Consider the following 25434-nt stretch of genomic DNA (forward strand, 5'->3'; position numbering starts at 1 on the left):
TTACGACTTCTCAGAACATTAAAGACAATCACGAAGACGATCAACGTCAATCAATGCATGCAGGTATCCATCTCAGATCTCAGCGCCTAATAGTCAATATTCCCAAGTGTATATCTGAAAACGATCAAACTATTTTAATAACTTGGCGCCCAATGACCATCCGTGATTTAAGGACTTCTCTTCTCTCCCCATCCAACGTTCATAATGAGTGGCCCATACGCCGTAGCGGTGATGTATATGTTGGGTATCACTGTTTCGCACCACTGTTTAAAAGGCATGTCGGCCAAGGCAACTTCAAGTTCTTCCTTCCAGTGCCTCCTATAAATAGCCTCGTGTGGGATTGATTCCCGTCTCTTTCCTGGCTCCAAGACAGAAAGGAAGTGGATGTTGAAGTTCTTCGCCGTACGACGTATCCATCGACGAGCATGTAACTCAGTGTCCCTTTCTAGCATAGGAGCCGATAAAGTTCCTACAAACACTGCAATAAGAAGCTTTACGATAGCTTGCGGGCCAACGAACATATCGTAGAGATTCAACTCCATAAGCGGGGCTCTTGAACGCAAGAGGAGGGCATGCAGGTCGTTCAGCGAGTTTGAATTTGCAGAAAGTACAATGTCGAGGCCAAGTTTCTCTAGTGTAGGAAAAGAAAAATGCTTCAAAACATCGACGGTATCGAAATGGGAAGGAACTAAAATCAATGTTTTGAGCGCAGGAAGTTCAGTATGGAAAGAAGTTTCCCCCGTGTGTGCATTGGACCGCCGATAAGATAACTTGAGAGGCGGGATGTTGGCGCAGAGAGAATAAAAATCTAGAGCAAGGGTTCTGTTTTGCACAACGTTCAGGTTCTCATCGCGGTTGACCAAGGACCGAAGAGTAATACTTGACGCCTGAACACATCGTGAAAGTAGCATGATGCAATTGATTTCATCCAGTTCTCCTGCAACGTCAATAATGTTGAGTTTCGACCAAAGCAACATCGAGTAAAGGTAGCCCCTTCTGAAGTGAAGCGAAACGGGGTCATTGAGTTCATACCCGTACGTCAACTCTTTCACGTTGGGTAGACCTTGAATCCTGGTTAAGAGCTTGAATGCAGCTCCGGTGGAGCATTTCGTAGTTTCCAACCTGACACGTATGACACTGTTAGCGTGTTCCGTTATTTCCGTGCTGGAGATAAAATGTTCTGCGGTTTCACTATTGAGATCCAAGTCGATGTCGAGCCAGATCAACCTGGTGGATGGACGGAAGAGAATGTCCAGCATTTCTTCCATACATGTATCCCTTTTCGATTTCGAGCCACACCATACACGAAGGCACAAAGGTGCCCTCCAGGAAAACACGACGGAAACCCACTGTGATATAGCATATGGTGTGATAGGATGCCTACGATAAGAGTACAGGGGTTTGACCGAATCCTTGTAATAAAAGTTATAGTGGCGTTTGCCTTGCGCAGCGACAGTCGAAGAGAAAACGAGGCCATGCGCAGGGTCCACTGGCATATGATGGACATTTCTCGTATTTACCGAGCTGGGATAGATGAAAATAATATTTTGATGCGCGTCCAGAGGAAAAAGAGGCTTCGTAACGTTCTCCATCGACTCAGCTTCGCGATTACTTCTTGAGCCAAAGGGGTAAGCATCACCATCTACCGAAGTTGGAGGCGTAGTGCTAGGTTCGGCAACGTTTGTCGAAGAACTCGAGGTGCTGGTAGACTTGGGCCTGTGATTTTGGTGGTGTCTGGCCGCGTAGAGCCTGGCGAAAACTTTTTCTTGAGTAGGGGTAGAACAGGTAGTCCACTCGTCTGAGCCACCTTTAAGCTCACTGAGGGGTTTCATCGACAGTAAATATGGGAATCTTGTGCCACGAAAGATGAACTACGTCGAGAATATTTCGAGGCCACAGTGTTAGGGATTTTGTTTCGTTTGGGGAAAGGTTCTGTTTCTTGCCCATGATGTCGTGTTTATATGCCATCGAGCTTAGGTAGGACCTTGTGGCAGGATTGCCCATCAGTTTCTCTTGAACTTTTTCCTTGAAAATATAAGTTGTGGCAGTAAAACCTAAGATAGAAAGATACATACATTGGTGCAAGTAATGCCTAGACCTGCGGTTGGGAGGTCAAGGTGACGAACAATTTCCACCGCAAATGTAGATAAAGGACTTCAATGGTGGCTGGAAGAAACACTCAAAGGGGTGACCAAGGTACTTATCCGCATTTGGTGATGAAAAGCCCCTATTGATACCCGGCCCGCTCATCATTGTTGTTACCTTCCAAGGGGCATGACAAATACCAAGCTATTGGACGCGCAACAACGCGGCCGCGTCACCTATACCAATTCTTTCAAGTCTACTTCATCATCATGAACACTTTTGTAGACAAATATTCGACGACCAGCGCCGTGAGCCAGCTACGAAGGGCTCAACGTCTTGCAGATGAAGAAGACGAATTCCCCGATTCCACTTGGGGCTCTGGTGCAGGCTTTGGAAACATTATGAAGGGAGCGCCCACATTCACAATCCCCAATATTCCAGACGTGCGTTAATTAACGCGCCTGTGTACATATTAAACGATGCTGAATATTCATTCAATAGCCCACAGCTTTCTTACGTCTCCACACCGATGACCACGCCGATCCTAGTTGCAGAATCAAGATTCAGCACGGAACTACAACGCTTGCTTTCCGATTCCAGGGAGGTGTGATCGTTGCCGTCGATTCTCGAGCTACAGCAGGAAGCTACATTGGTGCGCGATTACGCACGCATCTTTCAGTAACATCTTATTAACAAGAGTTATTATGTAGCATCCGGTACAGTGAAAAAGGTCATTGAGATCAACCCTTATCTGCTTGGAACCATGGCCGGTGGTGCTGGTGTGTACTGGCACTAGTTAACTTGACGAGTAAAGATACTCAAGTCTGCCATTAGCCGATTGTCAATATTGGGAAACATACCTCGGAATGCATTGCCGATTGCACGAACTTCGAAACCGTGAACGCATCTCTGTGTCTGCAGCCAGCAAATACCTGAGCAATCTCGTATACAGCTACAAGGGAATGGGTCTGAGCATGGTATGTGTTTTTCTTGTGTTAATTTATACCTTGATGTATCATTCTCCGATAGGGAACTATGATCTGCGGTTGGGACAAAACTGTATGTCGAGGAACGCCTACAATGTAATTATTACATCGTTGATTTTGCCTTTAGGGTCCTGCAGTATTCTATGTAGACTCGGATGGAACCCGGCTTAAGGGTGATCTATTCTCTGTCGGATCCGGTAGCACATTCGCCTATGGTGTCCTGGATCAAGGTTACCGCTGGGATCTGACTGACGAAGAAGCACAAGAACTCGGACGACGAAGTATCTATGCTGCTGGTCACCGTGATGCTTTCTCAGGAAATACATGTAACCTCTACCACGTCAAAGAAGATGGATGGAAATTCATTGGCAAGTTTTCTATTTCGTCCCAAGTTCTTGGTTTCTCATTTCTTTTGGTCGTTGTAGGAAACTACGACGTGTCAACGATGCACTACGATGGCCCCGGGGACGTTCCCGGAGCGCCAGGTGGCGGCTACGGTTACGACCAGCGGGTGGCAGGCCGCAGCTCTGCGAACCCACCACAAGAAGCTCCTGCGGCTGCATGAGCGTGAACCCGACGATGTGTACAATTAGCATGTGAAATAATGACGTTTTGTTGGTTCATTGGATTTCATTTGTAGCGGTTGAAAACTCGACTCTATTGAGCTTTCAGCTATGTAATTCTTCTTCGTACTGGTCAACCAACATCCTTTCTTTTTCAAAGAACGTCATGGTTTCTAGGGGTTGCCACTGCAACAGGTTGAGAAAGCGATCAATAAAAGGGAAAAGACTAAACTTACTTCTGTGGAATGCCGAACTTTCCAGTAAATGAAGAGGAGAGGGACGACTGCGATCATGGTGTATGAGAACAGGAAGGATGGGACGTCCCATCTCCCTGGCAGGAAGACGGTATAGCCGCCTACGAATGCCATCGTAAAGGTAGCCACGAACGCGTAATATCTACAGAGAGGTTATCGTAATGAGCCTCATGATGACGTATGTGCATAGATAGAAACTTGCCCGCAAAACGGTTGCCAGAAGCTTTTGTGAGGAAGACTGTCGCGAGATATTCCTTGAGCCTTGAGTGCCTTGAAAGCAGATATTAGGTTAGTTCCACCAAATATTAAGGGACGAGTGTGAGGCATTGACCAACCTTATGGAAGCGAATGTAGGTGAAGGAAATGATAGCATAATTCATGAGCTGCGAAGCTGTCACCAAGTTGACAAACCTATGGCCAGAGGATTGAATGAGTGAATCGTGAGTCGATATCATTAATGCAGTAATACCATACCATTGAATGACCACCGCAGCGTTATTCGACAATTGTAACAGAGCTGGAAAAGGTATCTATAAATAAATAAAAGACACGAATAGGAAAGCTTGACCCACAAATCAACGAAATCCCAAGCGTAAGCGCGACACAATAGATCGGCACACCGCTACCCGTACACCGCGTGAGAAACCGCGGCGCCTTGCCTTCGAGCGCGAGCCCAAACAGCGTGCGCGACGCACAAAACACATAGCTATTTCCTGCTGAAAATACAGCGGACAATATAAGCGCGTTCATGATATGCGGTAGCACCGGAATTTTGAGGTGCTGCATCGCGATGACGTAGGGCGACGCACCTGCGCCGGGGTGCGCGTTCGATATGGCGTGGAGCAGGTCCGGGTCGTTGTAAGGCACGACGGTGCCGACGCACAGAGAGCCGAGAATGAAGAACGCGGTGAGGCGGTAGAAGACGCTGCTGAATGCCTGTGGCATATTGCGCCGCGGGTCATGAGCCTCTCCGGCGGCCATTGAGACGTAATCAGGTCCTGCAAAATGTGAGTTTTTAAAATAGGAAAAAAATAGAGAAGATGATAGGTCACGGACCAGCAATTGTGAATGAGGCTTGGATCAGACATGCAAGGAACCCCATGAATTGGCCTAGTGAGCCGGTCTGGATGTACTCGGCAAACGGTGCTCCTTGGACTTTCGCAGCTGTACACACCACACAGGTTGCACGCTGAATAAAGTGGCTAAACAAATCAAACGAAGCAACTCACGATTCCAGTACCTGAATCCATACGCATCGTGCAAGGGATTACCTCCCACCATCGTCACAAACGTGAAGATGATAACGCCAACAGCTAGAATGGCCTTTCCAAGGGCTAGCCAAAATTCAGATTCTAAAAACAAATCACCGTCGTTATTATTTTTAACGAACAACTTTGGATAACTCGCGGTTTACTCACCACCGTAGAAGCGGACGGCAAAAACGTTCAGCAAACTAGACGAATTTTTGACATGAGAAAGTTGTATTCAGGGAGAAAAAGGCTGAGAGAGCAAAGGGGAAATTGCATGCCTCACCAGTAAGCGACCAAAAGAAAACATATGACAGACGCTGTGGGTATCTTATCTGTCCAGAACTGCAGAACAACATTGAAGGCGACGATTTCAAAGGGTATCAGTGCTGTTTCGAATACGAAGAAGTTGACCCCTGCGCAGAATCCGAGGGCGGGGTCGACGAATCTATCAGCGTAGCGGACCTATACGCATACATGTCAGAGTCAACATTCATTATGTCGGTGGGTAGAACGGTGATATGCATACGAACAAACGGTGAAGATATGGGCATCCATGTCACCATTTCGGCTAAGAACATATGTTATTTTCGTGAGTTCAACCGAATCAATGGATATAAATCAATAATACTTACAGAGACAGTTATTCACGGCCATTATTACGGTACACCATAAGCTAAACGCGATGAAAAGACTCCCTAGATTAAAAGGCTCCGTCTTCAATATCGCAGGGATGAAATCAAGTGGGAAAAATAAAGGCTGACCTGGACCCCCTTTTGTCAGGCTGCTTCCAATCTGCACGAATAGCGCAGTGCCCACGGTGCCTAAATGAAAAAAGTAGAAAACAAACCAACAACACGTTTTCGATCAGAAAAACTCGACGCCACGAGAAAAAGACGAGATCCAAGCACCACGGCGAGGTGCCATTGGGTGCGAATGTGAAGAAAAAAAATCGTACCTCCAATTCCAATAAGCTGGATATGTCGGTTCTATGCATAGCACAGCGCACACAAGGACACAAGGCAATACGATCCATCAGCTTCCTTTCTTCCTTTTTTGATATCCTACTTCAAAAAACACACCTTGAGAGTCCTCCGTGTCTTATCGAACACAAACGATGCTGATGCCTTGTCGTCGTCCACGTTGCGTATTTCATCTGGTGCGCCAAGCGGCATCTTCTTCACCGAGTCTGCATCCCCGTCGCGGGTTCTGTCCTTGTCATCCATGCTCTTGGTGTTGCTTTGCCGCCGTTCGAGGGTTGGAACAGTGTCCGAGGGAGTCGTCCACGATGTAGATTTTATCATCGCGTACAAAGAGTTTAAAAGCTCAAGAAAGTGTGTACAAATTCGTAAGGTTCATAAAGCGGCGTTCAATAGCGGCAGTCAGTCAGTCAGTCAGTCAATCGAGGATTCCGAGCTGGACTCCAAGTCTAGTCCAACCGAACGCTGGAAATTTGAAAGCGACTATTCGAGTCAAGCTTCCTGCTTCGTGACGTGATAACGATATCCTGACAGGAGGAAGAGGACTAGGAGAGAGGGGGTACAGTGGGGCAAAATTATCCAGCGTCCTCCATCCTTGGTATTTATACATCCGCCTCGTCGAAATTGCAAAATCTGGGCGGTGGGACGAACAGATCTGGATTTTTCCTGCCATTCGAAAATGATGACGAAGTGTTCCGACGGCGTTTGCGCCTCCTGTATATACGAACCTAAGTATAATCATAATCATAATCGTACACAGTGGCAAAACGGTCCCAAAGCGAATATGCGAGACACAGTATAAAAAAAGGAATTCCAAGTGAAGCGTCAGTGACGGCGGCTAACGCGTGGATCCTCCCGGATGTCGGGGACGTTTGATAGCCCCTTGGCGTAGGAAAATACGAAAAAGGGATAATATATATTTGTACACAGTTCGTATCGGTGCAAGCGGGATTTTTGTGATTTGGGCAGTGTACACTGCACAGGGGCTGGCGAACGGGGCGGGTTCATCATCACCGAATAGGCGATGAAGACGTGGATTATGTTAATGAACCCCTCAACTCCAAGTCAGCTGCGAATGACTGGAGCAAGAAACATGGTGATGATGAAAGTATGGGCTTACTTTACAGCGATCCGACGGAGATACATACCCCGGAACCCCAAAAGAAGACGCTTCATCAGCTCGAAGAACAAAAATGGAGCGGCGGTGGTACTAATAGTTGATCTACGTGAGGAACCAGAGGTTATTTGTGGGCTGTAAATCAAGGTAATACTGGCGCAGGTCGGAGTCGGGTGGGAGGAGTCGAAATACATCATGCAGGGTCTACCTTCCCAACAAAGAATCTAATCTAAATTTAATCAAGTCTGTGGCGTCCCCTTTGATTTTTGTCTAATCGCAAAGCAGCGCCAGCCAATAGGTAGATCAACGACTAGACAGAATTTATTAACGACAAAAACCCAGATAGAGCAGATAATAGACAGATATAAGGTAACATAAATATGTGCGCCGCGCAGAGGACGAGGCACACTTCAAATTTCCATCAAGTCTTGAAGGTATGCACAACGTCGTCGTCCTCGTCGCTCCACAGCAAATCAAAGTCTTCCTCGTCACTGGGGAAGCCCAGGTTATCCTTCCGCCCACCGGACGCAGGAAGAACATGGTGTCTTTAGAATAAACATTGTGAGCAAGTCGAGCCAGTAGACAGAAGATAGCACACGCACTTGTCGAGGAACTCTTCCAGCCCAGCATCACCTGCTTCCCAATCCACCCGTACCCAGTTATGCACAAGTTCGCCGTTGCGGTACACCAGCATCGTAGGTAGCATATCCAGATCGACTTCATCTTCCTCATATGCATCTTCATCGTCTTCGTCATAGTCTTTATCGTCGTATGCATACGGATCGTCGTCGTCGTCTTCACGCACAGAGTTCAGGCGGGATTTAAGGGGTTTGGATTTGTTCGAGGAGTTCCGTGAGGCGAAACCCAATGTTGCGGCTCGCGCGCGGAGGAATTTGGTATCAGGGTATGTCCGCGCTAGCTTGGCCAGCGTTTCGTCAACAAGGTAACATCTTTCTAATGACTAGAAATAATAACAGGTTTGAGAAGAGAGAATTAACAAGACAACAAGACCACTCACCGAGTCGTACAGATGCACCACGACCCAAACGCCCTTATCTTCTTGCTCAACCGCGCTCAAAAACCCCTTCAACCCAACCTCCCTAAGATGCCCAAACTTTGCCTCCCGCTTCTGGCCAAACACATCCCGCCGCTCGCGCATCCTATCAAATTCCCTCATAACTAAATCGTCCGCCTTCTCCCCGCGCCCCGCCTTCTCGCGCTCCTCCTCAAGGAACGTCTTCCCGCCCAAATTCGTCGCCTCCATCTTCGCGCGCAGCTCCTCGGCATCGCGCAGGCGCTTGTCGCGCTGGATCTCAGCCGCCTCGTCGCGATCGCGGATGACGCCCTTGACGCCTGTGCGCCCGGGGCCCATGCCGATGGATTCCTGTTGCTGCTGCTGCTGGGCGTCGAGCCGCTTGGCGGCGTCGCGCCGCGCGGTGTCGGAGTCGTAGTCGAGCCCCTTCTCCTGCGCGGCGAGCTCCTCGTCGTGCCATCCGTGATCGGAGTCGTGGTCGGGCGAGGGCGAGCGGGGTGGCGAGCTTGACCGCGAGCCGCCGTTAAAGAAGTCACCGGAGAGGATAAGCGCTTCGATGTCTGCGTTCTGGTGTCAGAACGAGTGTGAGTATCGATGTGATTGCGATTGCGATGAGGACGACATGCAGCTCACCATTGTGGTTAAGAATGCGTGGGGAAGATGGATAAGATATGAACGAGCGAGTCGAGCAGAGGCTTGTATCCGGATAATAGGTTTATTTATTTAGACGAGCTGTAAGCCCTGTATGTATAGATGGATCATTAACATCAGCGATCGAGATCTGAGCTCGCTCATGTACCTGTTCCAAGCAGATTCTACGAGCACATTGGATGAGGCATGATGTACCAGATATGCAGAAAGTTCAGCTCACAGTATCTTCCTGGCCAAGGCGCTGGAGTTGGGAGCGGCGGAGGTGAGGAAGAGGATTGGGGAAGGAGGAAGAGGTACGCTGGTCAAGCCGTACGTGGTCCCCCTATAATTGAATTGAAAAAGGCCCTGGATCCACGTGGGGCCGCCGGAAAGCCAAGCTAAAACCCCCGCGGCTAACAGGGACAAATATGTCCCAATTAGGGAATGGGAGCCGACAAGGACCTACAAGCTGTCACGGTTTAGACCGTGACCCTAGTCCGTGCACAGGTCCAAGCACCGTCTAGTATTTAGTTCGTAGATTACGCACCTTTGTTCCTTGTCGAATCAACACGTTTTCCCTGTTGTCTTCGAATCCTGTCCTTGCCCGTGACAGTTTGATTCGACCACTAACATATTCTTGACAACTTTGTATTCAGTCTAATTTAACTTACCCCAGTTTATATTATCTTCTTTCCCACGAAAACCTGCCCAACCGTGTACAATCAACAATGTCTCAGAATCCCCAGTCATCCTCTTCACTCCCTCCCTTTGAATATCCAACTCTCAACCCTCAACAACCCTCAGAAAGTCAACAAACCTCCAACCAATCACCATTCTCTTCCGTCGATCATGAGCGAGATGTGTTGTATCGAAGCATCTTTGCTTTGGGAACAAACATGGACAGTTTCGTGCGACATCAAACCGAAAGCACGGCTGCTACCAATGCCGTTCTCAATGCAATGATGGAACGCTTGACGCTTTCACGCCCAGCCGCGGCCAGTTCGAGTGTACCCAAGTTCCGTGAACCGCGCAAATTTAACAGGAAGGCTGACGAAGTCGAACCTTTCCTGCGCGAGATTCGTTACGCACTCAACCTCCAAGCTAATGCGTTCTCGACCGAACTTGCGAAGTGTCAATATTTTGCATTGTACCTTGCAGATGGCACTCCGACAAGCTGGTACACTACGGTCGAACGCTCGCCTGAGAAACGTGGACTCCTTGACAACTTCGAGTTACTTGTCAAGGACTTTATTGAACACTTCGACGAGCCGGATCGTTATGCTAAAGCTTTACGCAAGTTGCGCAAGCTTCGACAAACCGGTTCCGCCGCCGATTACACTTCGCGCTTTCTCGAACTTGTCAGTGAGCTTAACTGGACCGATCAGACGAAAATTCAGCACTACTTCGATGGATTGAAGGATACGGTGCAGGATACCTTGGTAAATCGCAAAGGGCGATATTTTACGGAGAAATTTGTGGAGTTTTACAAGCTATGTATTGTTATCGACAATGAACTTCATGAACTCTCACTTAATCGCAGAGCAAACTCGTCCTTTGTACCCAAAAGAAATTCCTTCTCAAACCATTCCATCATCGCTCCTCCTCAACATGCATCTACGTCTAGCAACCCGGATGTTGTGCCCATGGAAGTTGATGCTATGCGTCGAGGCATTACGTCCGAAGAACGTCAACGTCGTCTTAACGAGCATCTTTGTTTGTATTGCGGACAAGGACAACATTTGGCTGCAAATTGTCCCAACAAATCAGCAAAAGCAAAGTCGAAGGAGAAGAGAAAGGCTGCTCCCTCGTCGGGAAAAGCCTGACCGGTAGTTCTTCGTTGGCCCTTGAGCTGCCGGAAAAAGATGAGAGGGCCCATCAGACCATTTCGGCGGCCAGCCACGTTCGTTGTTCTGACGGACGCTGGTTACCAGTTCGTCTTCCTGCTCCTGTTTATGTTTTCTCTTCTGCCCATTCTTCTGCTTCAATTTCGCCTGCTCATTTCTTTATTAACGTTACTTTATCTTTTCCGAATCACAAACCCATTCATACTTATGCCTTAATCGATTCTGGTTGCACAGATTCGTGTATTTCTGACCGTTTTGCCACTCGTTATTCTCTTCCACGCCGTTTAAAACCTGTTCCTGTTCCAATACTTGCTGTTGACGACCGCCCAATTGCTTCGGGTCTAGTCACACAAGATGTATTCACAAATCTTTCTGTTGATAAACATTCTGAGAACATTGCACTTTCAGTAGTATCTGTAGCATTTCCCATTATTCTAGGACTAGATTGGCTGCGTCGTCATAACCCTGCAGTCGACTGGTCTGATCCACTTATTTCTTTATCTTGTTGCAATCTTTCTCGTAGTAACAGAGTTTCAGTTCGACCTAGAGGCTTTGGTCTCGACAGTCATTCTAGTTCTAGTTTTGTTCAAGCTTGTTCTGTATTCCGAGTAGGGCTAGGCCTTGGTCTACGCGCCGACTCACCTTGGTTTTCCTCTGTCTTATCACCATCACCACCTCCCCAATCCTCTTCCTCTTCCACACCCAGTAACCCTCCCGCACCTTCGTTCCTCAGCTTCATGACCCGATGGACTGGCTACGGTCGCTCCAACCTCGATGACATCACCATGAACCCGAAACCAAAAATCAAACTCCTCAACATCAACCGCTTCAAAAAGTATTCAAAAAATCAACAAGTCTGCCTCCTCCGTGTTCATTCCCCCGATTCTCCCGCCTACATTGCCGCTACTAACCTCTCACCTTCACCTTCTATCAACGACATTTCCGAACCGCCTCCCATTCCAGCCGACTCACCACTTCCTGCAAAGTACTTTCCCTGGGCCAATTCAGTCTTTTCACCAACAGCCGTAGACGAATTACCTCCTCATCGTCCTTACGACTGTGCAATCGAGATTGAAGAAGGAAAGGAACCTCCATTTGGCCCAATGTATCGTTTAACCCAGGATGAACAAAAAGCCTTGTCGACGTACATCGAAGACAATCTCAAAAAAGGCTTTATTCGTCGATCTACATCCTCCGCCGCCTCTCCTATTCTTTTTGTTCGCAAGAAGACGGGTGATTTACGCTTATGTGTAGATTACCGCGGGCTGAATGCGATCACCAAAAAGAACCGCTACCCTCTTCCTCACATTGACGACCTCCTCGATCGTACTCAAGGTTGCAAATTATTCACTGTCATCGACCTTAAAAATGCATTCAATCTGATTCGCATTAAGGAAGGTGATGAGTGGAAGACTGCATTTCGGACAGCTCTCGGCCTTTACGAGTACCTTGTCATGCCTTTTGGTCTTACCAATGCTCCATCCGTTTTTCAAGCTTTTATTCAAGACACCCTTTGCGATTTTATAGGTGTATTTTGTGTTGTTTATCTTGATGATATTTTGATATTTTCTCGCACTCAGGAGGAACACGATATGCAGGTCAAGCTTGTTCTCGACCGATTGAAAGATGCACGCCTATTCGCTAATCCGAAGAAGTGTGAATTTGACAAGTCCGAGGTTGAGTACTTGGGGTATTTGATTGGTGCTGACGGCATCAAGATGAACCCTAAGAAGCTTGCCACGATAGCCGAGTGGCCTGTACCTCGTTCTACTCATGATGTGCAAGTTTTTCTTGGATTTTGTAATTTTTACCGTCGTTTCGTTGATCATTATGCAGATATTGCCCTTCCTCTTCATCGTTTGACTCGGAAAAATGTTTCTTTTCATTGGACCGACGTCGAAAGAAATGCTTTTGAAACTTTGAAACGTTCTTTTACTTCTTACCCTGTTTTACGTCATTTTGATCCTTCCAAACCTGCCACTCTTTCTACCGACGCTTCTGACTTTGCTCTTTCTGGTATTCTTCAACAACCTGACAAAGATGGTCTTCTCCACCCTGTGGCCTTTTATTCTAGAAAATTCTCCCCTGCGGAAATCAATTACGAAGTCCACGACAAAGAACTTCTTGCCATTGTCGACTCGTTCCGAGATATGCGCGCTTGGCTCATGGGTACTACTCATCCAATTTCAGTATTTTGCGACCACAAAAATCTGGAATACTTCATGAATACCCATGTTCTGAATCGTCGCCAAGCCCGCTGGTCAATGTTTCTCTCGGAATTCGATTTTCAACTCGACTGGAAACCAGGTTTACAAAATCCTGCCGATGGACCTTCTCGACAACCCGATTTTGAGCCCAAAAGGGGAGATGACGTCTCTGTCGCCCAGAATAAAACACTTCTCACACCCTACCATCTTCAACGCATTCATTCTTTTTCTTCACCCATTCCTCGTCCTACCCCTACAATTTCAATTTCTGCTACTAGTTCCACAATTACAACCCTTTCTATTGACAATTCCGAACTTTTACAGCGTTTCCAGGCGGCCTATCGAGAGGATACAGAATGGCGCGAAGCACTCGTTCATGGAAACCCGGATTTCTCTGTCAAGGATGATATCATTTTTTATAAAGGTCGTGTCTTTGTTCCACAGTCCTTGCGTGCTGAAATCCTCTACCAGCGCCATGATTGTGTGCTTAGTGGTCATCCCGGTCGCACCCTGACTGCCAGTAATGTCCTTCGTGACTACAATTGGCCTGGAGTCCAGACATATATCCGCCGCTATGTTCAAGCATGCGACGTATGTAATCGTATCAAGATTCCACGCCACAAGCCTTACGGTCTCTTGAAACCCCTCGACATTCCTACGCGTCCATGGAAGTCTATTTCGATGGATTTCATCGTCAAATTACCCAAATCCCACAATTATGACTCGATTTGGGTTGTTTGCGATCGTCTTACCCGTGCCGCTCATTTCATACCATGCAATGAAACAATTTCCGCCCCTGATCTTGCGTGGTTATTTGTCGATCGCATACTTCGTTATCATGGTCTGCCGGACTCAATCATCTCGGATCGAGGTTCACTGTTTGTCTCAAACTTCTGGAAAGCTCTGATGTCTCGTCTTGACATTAAAACTCGTCATTCCACTGCCTATCATCCCCGTACAGACGGTCTTACTGAACGGACGAATCAGTCACTCGAGACATACCTTCGTGCATACTGCTCCTATCAACAAGATGATTGGGTTGATTACTTACCACTCGCCGAGTTCGTTTTCAACAACACAGTTAATTCTTCGACCAAACAAACACCTTTTTATGCCAACTATGCTTATCATCCCACCTTTTCTCCTCAAATTGCAGAGATTTCTACGGTGCCAGCTGCTGAAGACTTAGCCAAACGTCTCGACGTTATTCATCAAGAACTCAAGGCCGAACTTCAGTTTGCTCAGGAACGTCAGAAGGAAACTTTTGATCGTAAAGTTCTCCCTTCGCCAAAGTACGCCCCTGATCAGCTCGTTTGGCTCCTTCGTCGTAACATCCGTACCACGCGCCCTTCGTTGAAGCTCGATCACCGTCGCCTGGGACCGTATCCCGTTATTCGAGAAATAGGAAATGATTCTTATCTTTTAAAACTTCCGCCCTATCTTTCGCGTTTACATCCCGTTTTTCATACTTCGCTTCTTGAACCTTACTCTGACCCTTCTGAATTCCACCCCCATGCTTCGCCTGACCTTTTTGTTCTCGCGGATGACCCCGCATTATCTATTTCTTCCTTCCTTGATTGTCGTAAAGTAGGTCATCGTTACGAGTATCTCGTGCGATGGCAAAATTCTTCTGACTCCGAAGATTCTTGGATTCCACTTTCTGATATTCCTACATCTTATAACGAACTTTTAACTCGATTCCACCGTCGGCATCCTCGTGCACCACACCCTCATACTTTCGATTTCGACCGTAACCTCCACAACATGGACAATCCGACGGTACCCGAGGAAAACAATTCAAACCCTTCCATTCCTTCTGATTCTATTTCACACATCCGTCCGACTACCCCTCCTCCTGTTCGTAACAACCTCCGTAGTTCTTATGTACCCCCTCCTTTTACCACCCTTCGTTCTGGTCGTATATCTCGTCCTCGACCTTCCCCAGATGCCGCATAAAAGGGAAGATGATGTCACGGTTTAGACCGTGACCCTAGTCCGTGCACAGGTCCAAGCACCGTCTAGTATTTAGTTCGTAGATTACGCACCTTTGTTCCTTGTCGAATCAACACGTTTTCCCTGTTGTCTTCGAATCCTGTCCTTGCCCGTGACACAAGCTTTTTGTGAGGGTTATTGATGAAGAGTGATAGAGCGGCCAATGCGACGTCAATTTATATAGAAAACTGCCGGAATATCTCTGATTTATATGTTTTCGAGTTTTACGATGAAATATTTTTATCTACAGGAGGTGTTCGCCTTCAAGTTTGAAAAAGCCCGTCAAATGCGCACCAAATGTACAAAATTGGGATCATATAAGTAACAAATCTTTTGGCAGAGCTAAGGGTCTAATCTATAAAGATATAATATCAGTTTAAAGTCCTAACAGTGGGTATGAACCCAGGATGCTGCGCTGCGCTTTATTTTTAGACATCTGATCCTCGCGTCGTTTGAGCTCTGTGCATCCTTAGCTTCACCATAGCCTTGCACACAATACATGATTAATAGAGTAGTTCGAGTCAATTTATGAGCAACAAACGATCTTAAGAACCCAACACAAATATTCAAGAATCAAGGCGTTGTATTTTAAAAAATAATTCATCAGATACCAATAATAAAACGTATCTACGCAGCATCATTCTCACATTATCATAGATAATCCAAGAGACACAATCTGCTCTTCCCAACTCCTCCTCGAGAAACATCAGACAAGGGCTGAAGCAGAGGAAAGGACGATGCCCAAATAGGCAACAAGTGATACTGCAAGGCGCGATTCCCACGCCCCTTTGTCTCTTCCCCGCGATCATCCCACCTCGCAAGGCTGGAGCTCCACGCTCGCGGAGTCGACCATCGCCCTTCTCTCTGTGCCTGCGCCTGACGGCGGGGCCTGTACTTGTTCCTGTACAATACCACTGACGACCGATACCCATAACGAGCTTGACGACATTTACTGATCACCATGTATTCCGATCCCCACCTCGACGCCCCGCCCCCGCCCTCCCAGTTCCGCAGACCGTGGTCCCCCGACGTCTTTGATCCCAACCCCACTGCAGGCCCCTCGTCCAGCCGCTCTCCAGTCGATGCAGGCGGGTATGACTCTGCCTATCCCACTGAGCTGTATGCCATGCCTGCGCACCACCACCGGCAATCCCACAGACTTGGAGGCTCCCCTGACCGCCGACAGCAGCAGCGACGAGAACCTTCTGATGTCTCCGTCGAAGCCCTAGATCTGGCAGACTATGCTCGCACACTGCGCTCCCGCCAGGCAGAGGATCCGTACCCTCCTTTCTTGCCGTCTCTCTCCCAGGAACACGAGCAGGATGCGATACAGGAGCAGGCCCGGCACGCTGTGTCTCTGTCCTCCTTCCCTGCCTTCCCCCGCCCATCTGCTACGAACAGCCGCGATACCCACTCGCACTCGCGATCGAATGTACACATGCATCCGCCGTCGGTCGTCTCCCGTGGCCCGACTCTCTCCTCCAATGCGACGCAGCACACGCACACCACACTGTCATCTACATCTCACGCCCCGCGCCGTGCGACACATCGTCCGTTCTCTTTACCTTCGTCTTCTGCACGTTCTGCTCAATCGCACGCTGGCTCCTCGCGCCGACATATGTACATTGCCGACGGCGCACCACCTGCACGGCCAATGGAGGAAGAGGAAGAGATCGATATATCCCGTTTCCCCAGGTGGTCGCGGAACTGGTACACCAACACCAAAACCACCACCAAATACAACCACACTGTAGACGACGACGACGATGGGATGTACACCTCCATCCCCGGATCTCATCTCCCCTCACCGCCGAACCAGCAGCGCAAGTCGCACTTTGATCCAGGATACGTGCACGATCCATACAGCTCCGACTTTGGGCCACCACCACCACTTTCGTCGATGCATCACGGACAGACGACAAGGAACAGCTCGCGCGATCTTCTCCCTTGGAGCACCGACCCGCCTGAATACGGACACGGGTACAACCAGCCCCCCCTCGACCCGCTCCAAAAAGCCGAGCGGATGCGTATGCTCGAGCGCGAATTCGGAGCCGACCCCAACAACTCAAACAACAACGACGACGACACCGCCGCCGCCCGCAAACTCAAAGACGCCGAACGACGCGGCCTGCTCCTCGACGCGCAGGGGCGGCCGGTGGTGGGCACCGCCGACCTCCGCGGGCGCCTCGTGACGGTGGGCCCGCGCCGGCGCGTGGCGGCGAGAGCGCTGCAGGTGCTGTTAGCCGCGGGCGCGGGTGTGCCGGTGCTCTACGCCGCGGTGGCGATTAAGCAGCCGGAGGGCGCGGGGAGTCCGCCGCCGCAGGGCAAGCCGCCGGTGTTGGTGCTGTATGTGTTGGCGGTTGCGACGTTGTTGTTGTTGGTGTATATGTTTGTGGTGAGGCCGTGTTGTTGTGCTGGGAGGCGCAAGGCCGAGTTGGGTGTTGCTGGTGCGGGCGCGGGTATGCCTGGGGGGATGATGGTCCTCCCGATGCTGGGCGGCGGCGGCGCAGGGAAGAAAAAAGCCGGGAAAAAGGGAGGAAAGAAAGGCGCGAAGGGCGGACGAGGCGCAGAGGGCGACGTCCAAGTGAACCTCATCGTCGATCCTAAAATGTTCCGCCCCTCCAACCCATCCTCATCCTCCTCGGCGTCTGAAGACGAAGACGAAGGGTACTCGCAGGACGACGAGGGCGCGATGCCCGGGCAATTTGCGAAACATGAGAAGAAGCGGAAGAGGAGACGGCAGAGGCAGCGGCGGCGGCGTGGGTTGGTGGAAGGGCTCGCGATGGAAGCGCGCTGGCGTATGGCGCGCGCGTGGGCGAAGAAGCTTGCGCTGCTCGATGCGGTCGGTGTGCTCCTCTGGGGTGCGGAGTTTGTGTTTATTATGACGGGGAAGCGGTGTCCGAGTGGCGGGTTTGCAGGGTGGTATGTGTTTTTTTGGTATGGTTCTTGCGCGTGTGTTTATTGATTTTTTGTCTGGATAGGTGTAATGCGTATAATGTCTCTTCGGCTTCGGCGTGCTTGCTCTGTGTCGCGTTTGGTGTAAGCCTGTTCTTTGACGTGCAGGATCTGCATGCGAGCAAACAGTCTCCCCGGACACGGAATCTATAACTATGATTGATGTGGATCGGTACTTGGATCGTTATCGTTATACGTTATATATCGGGCGCCTATTTTCCGTTTCTTATTGACTCCGTTTCACACACACACACACCCACATTCATTCCTTTTTGCTTTATTTTCTTCTCGGACTCATGTTATCATTTCCATTTCCATTTCATACTCATCCACAGGACGGTTTGTACACTCTACAGGTTTCATCACTCAACTTCTTTTCATCTGCTCATCCCGGAATTTTTGTATGTGTGTATACATGTATTATCAGACTTGCCTTAATGACATCATGACGACTTTTACGACCCTACCCACGCGAATTGAGAATTTAATTTGATTGATCATTGAAGTGATGAGGGGTGGTGGTTAATTGATACAATGAAATGAAAAAAAGTGCAATGCGGATGCGGATGTGTGTGTGAGAGAGATAGTGTACATTACTTGATAAGTTAATACCACACGCTCAGAATCAGAGTCAGTTCTGCGCTGCGAGCAGGTTCTTTGCTTCCTCGGTGGATTCCTGAGCTGACTCTGCTCTGCTCTTCTCCTGCTCCTTTGCGTTCTCAGCGTCGACGATCCCCCGCGCGTCCTCGAGCACCTTGCCCCGTGCATTCTCAGCATCGACGACCTTGTCCTTCTCAGTCTGTGCGTCGGCGCTCTCCTTCTGCAGTGCAGAATCGACGATCCACTGGCGGATAAAAGTCGAGCTGAGCTTGTGCATCTTGAGCCACTCGGCGTCTTCGTGGTCGAGGCTCGCGTTTGTCGCGGATATGACATCGATGAGGAAGGTGCGCAGTGCAGGGAGCGAGTGGGCCTTTCTATGCGCTGCGACTGTGAAAGATAAAAGGTGAGTGAGGTGGGTTATAGTAGAGAAAAGGACACGCACTGGCTTCACCACCGGACATGGTTTCCTTGCTGACGACGAGGGCTTGGATGTCGGGGTCCCAACCGGTAGGGCCGTATACGTCGTGAATGGGAACTAGATCGAGAGCAATCTCTGGCTTGAAAAAGTGGAGAAAGGCGCGGACGCGCTCTGTACGGACAGATAGGGGCTCTAGGACGTGTTTGTTTGATTTATTCTGGAGGAGAGCATCCTCTGATGATGGATGACGTCATTAAGTTAGCGGATGATGGAATGGAGGGAAAGAGAGGCACGCACCGGTGATGCCGACGATGAGCTTGCGGGAGGTGATGTAGGCGGCCATGGAGAGGAGGATCTTGTGGCCGGAGTGGAGGTGGTCGAATGTGCCGCCGAGGGCGGTGACGGGGTAGAGCGGGGGGATGTGGGCGGTGACGGAGGGCGTGCCGACGGCGGTCTGTGCGCCGGAGAGGGGGTCAGCGTCGCCGGGGGGGATGTAGAGCTGGCGGAGGAGGCCGATGGCGGGGGGCAGGGGAACGGCGATGGAGTCTGGAGAGAGTCAGTGAGTGGGCGGAGGAGCGGGAGAGAGGGACGGACAGACCTCCGGAGACGCGGAAGCAGATGTCGAGGGAGGGGAGGGCGGGGGCAAAGTCCTGGTTGAGACCGCGGAGAAGGACATCGACGTCCATGAGGACCTTGTTCATCTGCTGGGCGATCTTTGCGGCCTGGACATAGGTGAATGTGAGGATGCGCTGGACGGGGTCCCAGCTCTCTGTGCGGGAGAGAGCCTGGTTCTCGGAAAAGGTGAGATAGTCCTTGTCCTTCCTGCCGGGGTAGTGGACATTGAAGTGGCGGGAGAAGAGGACGATGATGAGGCGGTGCTTGGTGTGCGAGGCGGCTGTGGCGATGACGGGGGCGAGGAAGAAGGGCGTGCTCAGATTAGGCAGTGTCGCGAGCAGAATCGCACTGTCGACGATCTCTCTGCCTGGCTGCATCGTCGTCGTGGTCGCTAATTAGAAACCTATCTCATCACGTGGCCCTCTCTCTCTTTAACTTTAACTTTTCCCATTCTCCTCGTCTTCCCTTTCATGGCCACACCACACTCCTTCACCTTTTCCCCCGCCGTCCAGCAGTCCCTCGCCCCGACCAGCCGCCGCAACTCGGCCTCCTCCACCCAGCTGCCCCTCCCCAGCAGCCTCTCCCCCCAGCACCAGCAGCAGCAGCCCCGTACTCCGCCCCCCGCGCCGAGCAGCCCCCGCGCATTCACCTTCTCCAACCCGCGCCCCGCCGACTCGCCCGTCCTGGCCTCCTTTTCCTACGCCCCGCACCCGCACTCCTCCTCCACCCACGCCGGCGGCATCCAGCCCCCCGCCGCGTTCTTCCGGCCCTCCAAGCCGATCCACCAGCCCCAGTACTCCCGCCCTGCCTCGCCCTCCTCCATCATCCACGTCCCTGCGGACACTCACGATACCGACCACTTCCCCCTCGGCCCCATCTCCGCCGGGTACAGCACCGACGAGCACCATGCCGCCGAGAGTGTGCACGAGCCTCACCCCCCACAGCAGTTTTCCTCCCTCAAGCGCATCAAGCAGAGCCGCGAGCCCCTCCTCCCCACCTCCTCCTCCGCCTCCCGCCCCTCCATCAGTGTCACTAGCGCTACCCCCATGTCTCCCTCCCGCCTTGTCAGGAATAGTCTAGATCGCGTCCTCAGCATCAGTCGCGGCCTCAGCTTCGACTCCATCCGCCGCTCCGCAAGCGCACAGCGCGAGGACGCCTTCGAGACAAAGCTCTCCGACGAGGAAAACGGCTACTCACCCACCGCCCAGTACGCCGGCAACAGCAAGCACCATTTCCCCGCCCAGTCCCTCGACGTGCGCAACTCGCATCATTCAGGCGTGCACTCTCACTCTCCTTCACATTCCCACTCGCACTCCAACTCGCACTCGCACTCTGCCTCGCCTGCGCCCTCTTTCATTCCGACTCCACCCATCCGCCGCCCGCCTCTCTCCGCTGTACCACTCCTCTCACCCACGACCCACAAGCCTGTGCGGCGGTATGAGCAGCATCCATCGCGCAACCGCTTCTACCTGCGCGGCCGCATCCTCACAGGAGGAGACACACCCTGGGCCTTTGTCGTCGCCTTTGGCACACTCCTCACCATCGCTGGCGTGTGGTTTGGCACTACCGCCGTCTGGTGGTGGCACAATGAGAGTCCGGCGGTGGCGGGTGTTGCAGTCTACATGGCCCTGTTGACCATTTCAAGTATGCTGACTACGGTGAGTCGTTTTTTGCATTCATTAGAAGGGTGAAATCTGAGTTTTGGATGGTATAGGCTACGACGGACCCCGGCATTTTACCGCGCAACCTTGATCCTGACCCTCCTTACCCAGCGACATCCCCCTCGGACGGCGGGATCCGCGCACCGATGCCTCGCGATCTCAAAGTGCGGAGCGATATGTGAGTGATTAATTTAAACAACATATTTTTTCGTGTCTGACGAGTATACTACCAGCGTCCGCGTAAAATACTGCCCGACGTGCAAGACCTACCGTCCGCCGCGGTCAAGCCACTGCAAGATGGTGTGTGACGTACACTCGGTGCTGTACTGATCAATTTATCCATCTATTAATTTTACGTTCTAGTGTGACAACTGCGTCGACGGCTGCGACCACCACTGCCAATGGGTGAACAACTGTGTGGGGAGGCGGAATTATACAACGTTCTTTGCGTTATTGGTCTTTGCTGTGTGTTTTTTCTTGCATGTTTGGTTTTTGATTTTTTGTTTCTAACGAATGATCTATCTTTGTGTCTGTGCTTCATTCTGATCGTATCCTAACGCTGAAATGCATTAACTGACGTACTATCGGCATCATCTCATATCCTCGATATTAATACCACCACCCGTCATCATCTCTACTCTACACCACACCTTGCAACACCGCCATCCGACAACAGACGACAACTCTCCTCCTGATCATCCTCACCTCGGCGCTGCACCTCTACTTCGTCACGCGGCGCGAGCACATTGACCTCGCGCACGCGCTGCGCACGGCACAGGGCGTAGGCAGCGCCGTTGCGTTTGCGCTCTCGGTGTGTGTGATTTGGCCCGTTGGTGCGCTGTTGAGTTATCATATGCGGGTGAGTTTTCTGTTTTTTTTTTTTTTTTTTTTTTTTTTTTTTTTGGTTTGTCGGTTTTTTCTTTTCTTTTTTTTTTTTTTCCTTTTGCTATTTTGATTTTTTGGAAACGGTCTTTTTTAGTTTGCTTGTTTTCTGTTTTTGTCTTTCTTCGTGATGGTTCTGGTCTTTCGCGGGAGTCGCATTTGGGATGTGTCGATGTTTCTTTTTCTTCTTCTTCTCTCTACACTTCCATTTCATACTGGCTTCGAAAGAACTCGACTAGTTCCACTTTGGAGTTTTTTTTTTCTTATCTATGCTGTGCGTGGCTTGCTGTTGTTGCTTGTCGTTTTGACTCTTTGGGTTGTGATCTTGTTTGGGATCTGCGGGATGGGCTTGTGTTCCTTGTTTTTTTGGTTTCTTCTTTTATTCAGTGTTGGACTTTCGTGCGGTGCATTGCTTCCAATCGCAGTCGCAGTCGTAGTCGCAGTCACAATTCTCATTCAATTTTCATTTTCTCATTTTCTTTCTTTATTTTTATTTGCACCATGACTTCGTCGAAGTCGATCTTGCCCCGTTGATCAGAGTTTCTCTGTTACACTGCATTGCTATTGCTACCTTCTTTTTATATCTTGCGTCTTGCGTCTTGCTTCTAGCCTTTGCTGCTTTTGTTTTGCTTTTTCCAGATGCTGGTCTGGTATTTTTGTGTGCGACGTCGGGTGGTTCTAGTCACATTGACTTTTTTTTATTGGTCTTCCTTTCTCTCTCTTTTTTTTCTTTGCTGTTTTTGTATCCGATTTTTGGCTATTTTTGTGGCGGTCATTTTTGCTGTCGGATTTACTTTTGGCTTTGCTTTGCTATTGCTGTTTTGCAAATTGCATGCTCAAATGTCTACGAATGCGATGAGTTATCTGCGCATCCCGTATTTGTGTTGAGTGTTGTGTTTGTATTCTTTTTGTGTCATTCTGCTTCATTCTTGTGGCGTTGTTTTTTGCTCTCCGTCTTTTCTTCGTTTTGTTTTCTTCTAGTGCAGTTCTTGGTCTTGTGGGGCCGTCGTGGAAGTGCGTTTGCATTTGCTTTGAGTTTGTGGTTTTGGGATTAGTCTGTGTCCAGCTAGTAACTTTTTTCTTGTTATTATTTTTACCTGTCTTCTTCACATCTTCATCATCATACCTACCTGCTTCATCTTTTTTCTACCATCTCGCATTTCGTGCCATGTTCTATCTTTATAATGCCTTCGTTACTAACGGATGCTTTTTCTGCTTTCTCTACTTTTAGCTCTTACTCCTTAATATAACCACCATCGAACAAGTGAGTTGTTATTTCGAGCTTCTTGGTCGTTCTTCTCTTTTGTGCACTTTGTCATGTTATACCTACTGTTCTTTTCTTTCGTGCTCCTCGTTCCGATCTTTTTCTCGTGCTCCTCGTTTTGTGATCCCCGCTTTTTTAATCGTCTTCTTTGCTATTTTCGGTGTTATTTGTGGCTTTTGTTGGGTCACTTCGACATTATTTTTTTGCATTTTTCATATTTTATATTGCATATTGCCCATCTAGCTGTTTTGGCATTTTTTTCCCGCTTTTTGTGGGGTGTTTTCCCAACGTGGTATATCGCGGGGTGCCGCCGGGCCAGGATTAGGGTTATGGATGATGGAAATGGGTTGTGGTTATGGATGCGGTTGTGATTATTATTCTTAGAGTGCTTGACCGGATGGATTGGATTAGATTGGGTGTAAGCCCTTTGATGGGATGGTGTATTCTGTGTTGGGCTCTCTCCTTTCTTAGGCTTCATTGGGCACTTCGGGCTTCCGCTCTTTTACCCTCTTTTGTGTCGTGCATGCACACGACTAGGCTATGACGACCTCCGACGTCGTCGAATAGCACTTCTCACCCCCCGTCTGCTATCTGTCTTCGTCGCTCCGAGCTTTCCTTGCTTCGGATAGATATCCGGTGTGGAAGTGAGAGTGGGTGGGTGGGTGTGGGTTTTTTTTGAACGCTTCTTATTGATCACAGATTGTGCGTTTTTGTGACCCTTTTTTCGCTTTGCGAGGTGGTGGTTTATTTCCATTGGCTTGTGTTTATGTCCATGTCCATGTCCATTTCCGTGTCTGTGCATGAGCGGGGTGGTAATTTTGGGATACCGGTGTGTTCGTGCCGGTGTGGACTGGAGTGGATTTGGTTAACTCACCATTTTTATGATTGCCTTACTTCATTTTGGTCTGGGATTTTGGGGGAATTGGTTGGATGGGAAGTTGGGTGATTATTGGTTCTGAGTGAGAGAGGAAGGGGAAGGTGTAGTCAGCACGATAAGGATGGGAAGCGCTGAGTCAGGAAAGAAAGGGATGGAAGAGATTTTGTGTCTATTCTTTTTCTGGGTTTTTGATTTTGATTTTCAAATTTGGTGTTTTCTTTGTGTTTGCCCCTATCCACAATTTTTTTACCACGTTCTCTACCCAAAAAATTAACAAAACCGACGCTAACCAATCCCTCCTTGCCTATTTTAATTTTCTGACAGATACGCAACCAAGCGCACAAAACGCTTATCCCGGGTCCACCTCCTCCGAATCCGTTCTCGCATGGGAGCTGGAAGCGGAATCTGCTCGCGGTGCTGTGTCGCCCGCAAGGGTTCTCGTGGCTGGACGCTGCAGCGCCGGTGACGGAGGACAAGCGCGAGGTGAATCCGGGGTTGTTAGAGGGCGAGGGCATGGACGGAGAGGAGGGGGAGGAGGAAGGGAGGAGTCATAGTGGACATGGGCATGGGCATGTCGCTGGAGGGCGGTGATGCTCGCCTGACCTGATTGTTGACTCTGGCTTGACTCTGGCTCTGGCTCTGGCTCTGATACCCATCCTACCAAAAAACGAACCCTGTTTTTTTAGCACGACTTGTCGGTCGTGACCGGGCGTTCGAAACTTTTATTTTCAAACCTTAACGTCGTGTTGTTCTCAAGGTTTTGCGAAATTAAACTCAGGGTCGTTTGGGCGGGGGAGGATGCGGTTGTGCGGATGCGGTCTTTTTCACACCATACATATTTTATCTTACCGGAGATGGGAAAGGGCGGGGCGCGCGGGGGGCGTTGGGGGGTTACCACTCCTATTTTTATTGTTGGCTTTCCTTTTTTTTGCATGGTTTTAGGGTTTTCGTCCGTTCCTTTTTTTTTTTTTTGCTTTCTTGCACGTCGTCATCGTCATCATCGTTCATTCCACGCATGTCAAAATCGGCAACCTACGCACAACACGTACGCAAAGCAAGTTTCGAGCAGGCAGAAAACAGCAGGGATCATTCACAGGCTGCTCTTGGTCTTATGGCAGCGCTCGGGGGTCTAGATTCTAGAAAGCTGATTTGGTTTCGTGTTTTGGATGTTTTAATTAACGTCAGGGTTTGGACGTCAGAGAGCTTGGCTTGGGTGTGTGTGTG

General features: G+C 49.6%; 7 protein-coding genes across 7 annotated transcripts; 3 read left to right on the forward strand and 4 right to left on the reverse strand.

Annotated features, from left to right (window-relative positions):
* Window positions 1-167: 167 nt before the first annotated feature.
* JR316_0003864 (uncharacterized protein) lies at window positions 168-1832 on the reverse strand (the record flags this gene model as incomplete). The annotated part of the gene is made up of 1 exon (XM_047889634.1): window positions 168-1832. One exon carries the CDS (start codon window positions 1830-1832, stop codon window positions 168-170), a length of 1665 nt encoding a protein of 554 aa, XP_047752008.1.
* A 522-nt stretch (window positions 1833-2354) lies between these two features.
* On the forward strand, window positions 2355-3636 carry JR316_0003865 (Proteasome subunit beta type-5; the record flags this gene model as incomplete). Its single annotated transcript, XM_047889635.1, has 6 exons — window positions 2355-2528; window positions 2587-2737; window positions 2796-2864; window positions 2920-3062; window positions 3115-3144; window positions 3199-3636. The coding sequence occupies 6 exons, from the start codon at window positions 2355-2357 to the stop codon at window positions 3634-3636; spliced, it is 1005 nt and encodes a 334-aa protein (XP_047752009.1).
* A 103-nt stretch (window positions 3637-3739) lies between these two features.
* Window positions 3740-6361, reverse strand: JR316_0003866 (General amino acid permease AGP2; the record flags this gene model as incomplete). Its single annotated transcript, XM_047889636.1, has 14 exons — window positions 3740-3820; window positions 3871-4030; window positions 4067-4158; window positions 4224-4299; window positions 4363-4405; window positions 4461-4886; window positions 4945-5052; window positions 5118-5240; window positions 5307-5341; window positions 5422-5600; window positions 5669-5706; window positions 5900-5959; window positions 6094-6124; window positions 6218-6361. 14 exons carry the CDS (start codon window positions 6359-6361, stop codon window positions 3740-3742), a joined length of 1596 nt encoding a protein of 531 aa, XP_047752010.1.
* Window positions 6362-7653: 1292 nt separating this feature from the next.
* On the reverse strand, window positions 7654-8901 carry JR316_0003867 (Phosducin-like protein 2; the record flags this gene model as incomplete). The annotated part of the gene is made up of 4 exons (XM_047889637.1): window positions 7654-7777; window positions 7835-8193; window positions 8251-8832; window positions 8899-8901. The coding sequence occupies 4 exons, from the start codon at window positions 8899-8901 to the stop codon at window positions 7654-7656; spliced, it is 1068 nt and encodes a 355-aa protein (XP_047752011.1).
* A 6998-nt stretch (window positions 8902-15899) lies between these two features.
* JR316_0003868 (uncharacterized protein) lies at window positions 15900-18046 on the forward strand (the record flags this gene model as incomplete). Its single annotated transcript, XM_047889638.1, has 3 exons — window positions 15900-17308; window positions 17360-17860; window positions 17920-18046. The coding sequence occupies 3 exons, from the start codon at window positions 15900-15902 to the stop codon at window positions 18044-18046; spliced, it is 2037 nt and encodes a 678-aa protein (XP_047752012.1).
* A 478-nt stretch (window positions 18047-18524) lies between these two features.
* JR316_0003869 (Phosphopantetheine adenylyltransferase) lies at window positions 18525-19903 on the reverse strand (the record flags this gene model as incomplete). Its single annotated transcript, XM_047889639.1, has 4 exons — window positions 18525-18880; window positions 18936-19145; window positions 19209-19457; window positions 19510-19903. The coding sequence occupies 4 exons, from the start codon at window positions 19901-19903 to the stop codon at window positions 18525-18527; spliced, it is 1209 nt and encodes a 402-aa protein (XP_047752013.1).
* A 93-nt stretch (window positions 19904-19996) lies between these two features.
* Window positions 19997-24801, forward strand: JR316_0003870 (Palmitoyltransferase ZDHHC18; the record flags this gene model as incomplete). Its single annotated transcript, XM_047889640.1, has 7 exons — window positions 19997-21184; window positions 21241-21365; window positions 21421-21487; window positions 21551-21652; window positions 21864-22046; window positions 23301-23333; window positions 24535-24801. 7 exons carry the CDS (start codon window positions 19997-19999, stop codon window positions 24799-24801), a joined length of 1965 nt encoding a protein of 654 aa, XP_047752014.1.
* Between the last annotated feature and the right edge of the window lie 633 nt (window positions 24802-25434).

This window comes from Psilocybe cubensis, chromosome 3, assembly GCF_017499595.1.
Source record: "Psilocybe cubensis strain MGC-MH-2018 chromosome 3, whole genome shotgun sequence".
Taxonomy (NCBI): Eukaryota; Fungi; Basidiomycota; class Agaricomycetes; order Agaricales; family Agrocybaceae; genus Psilocybe; species Psilocybe cubensis.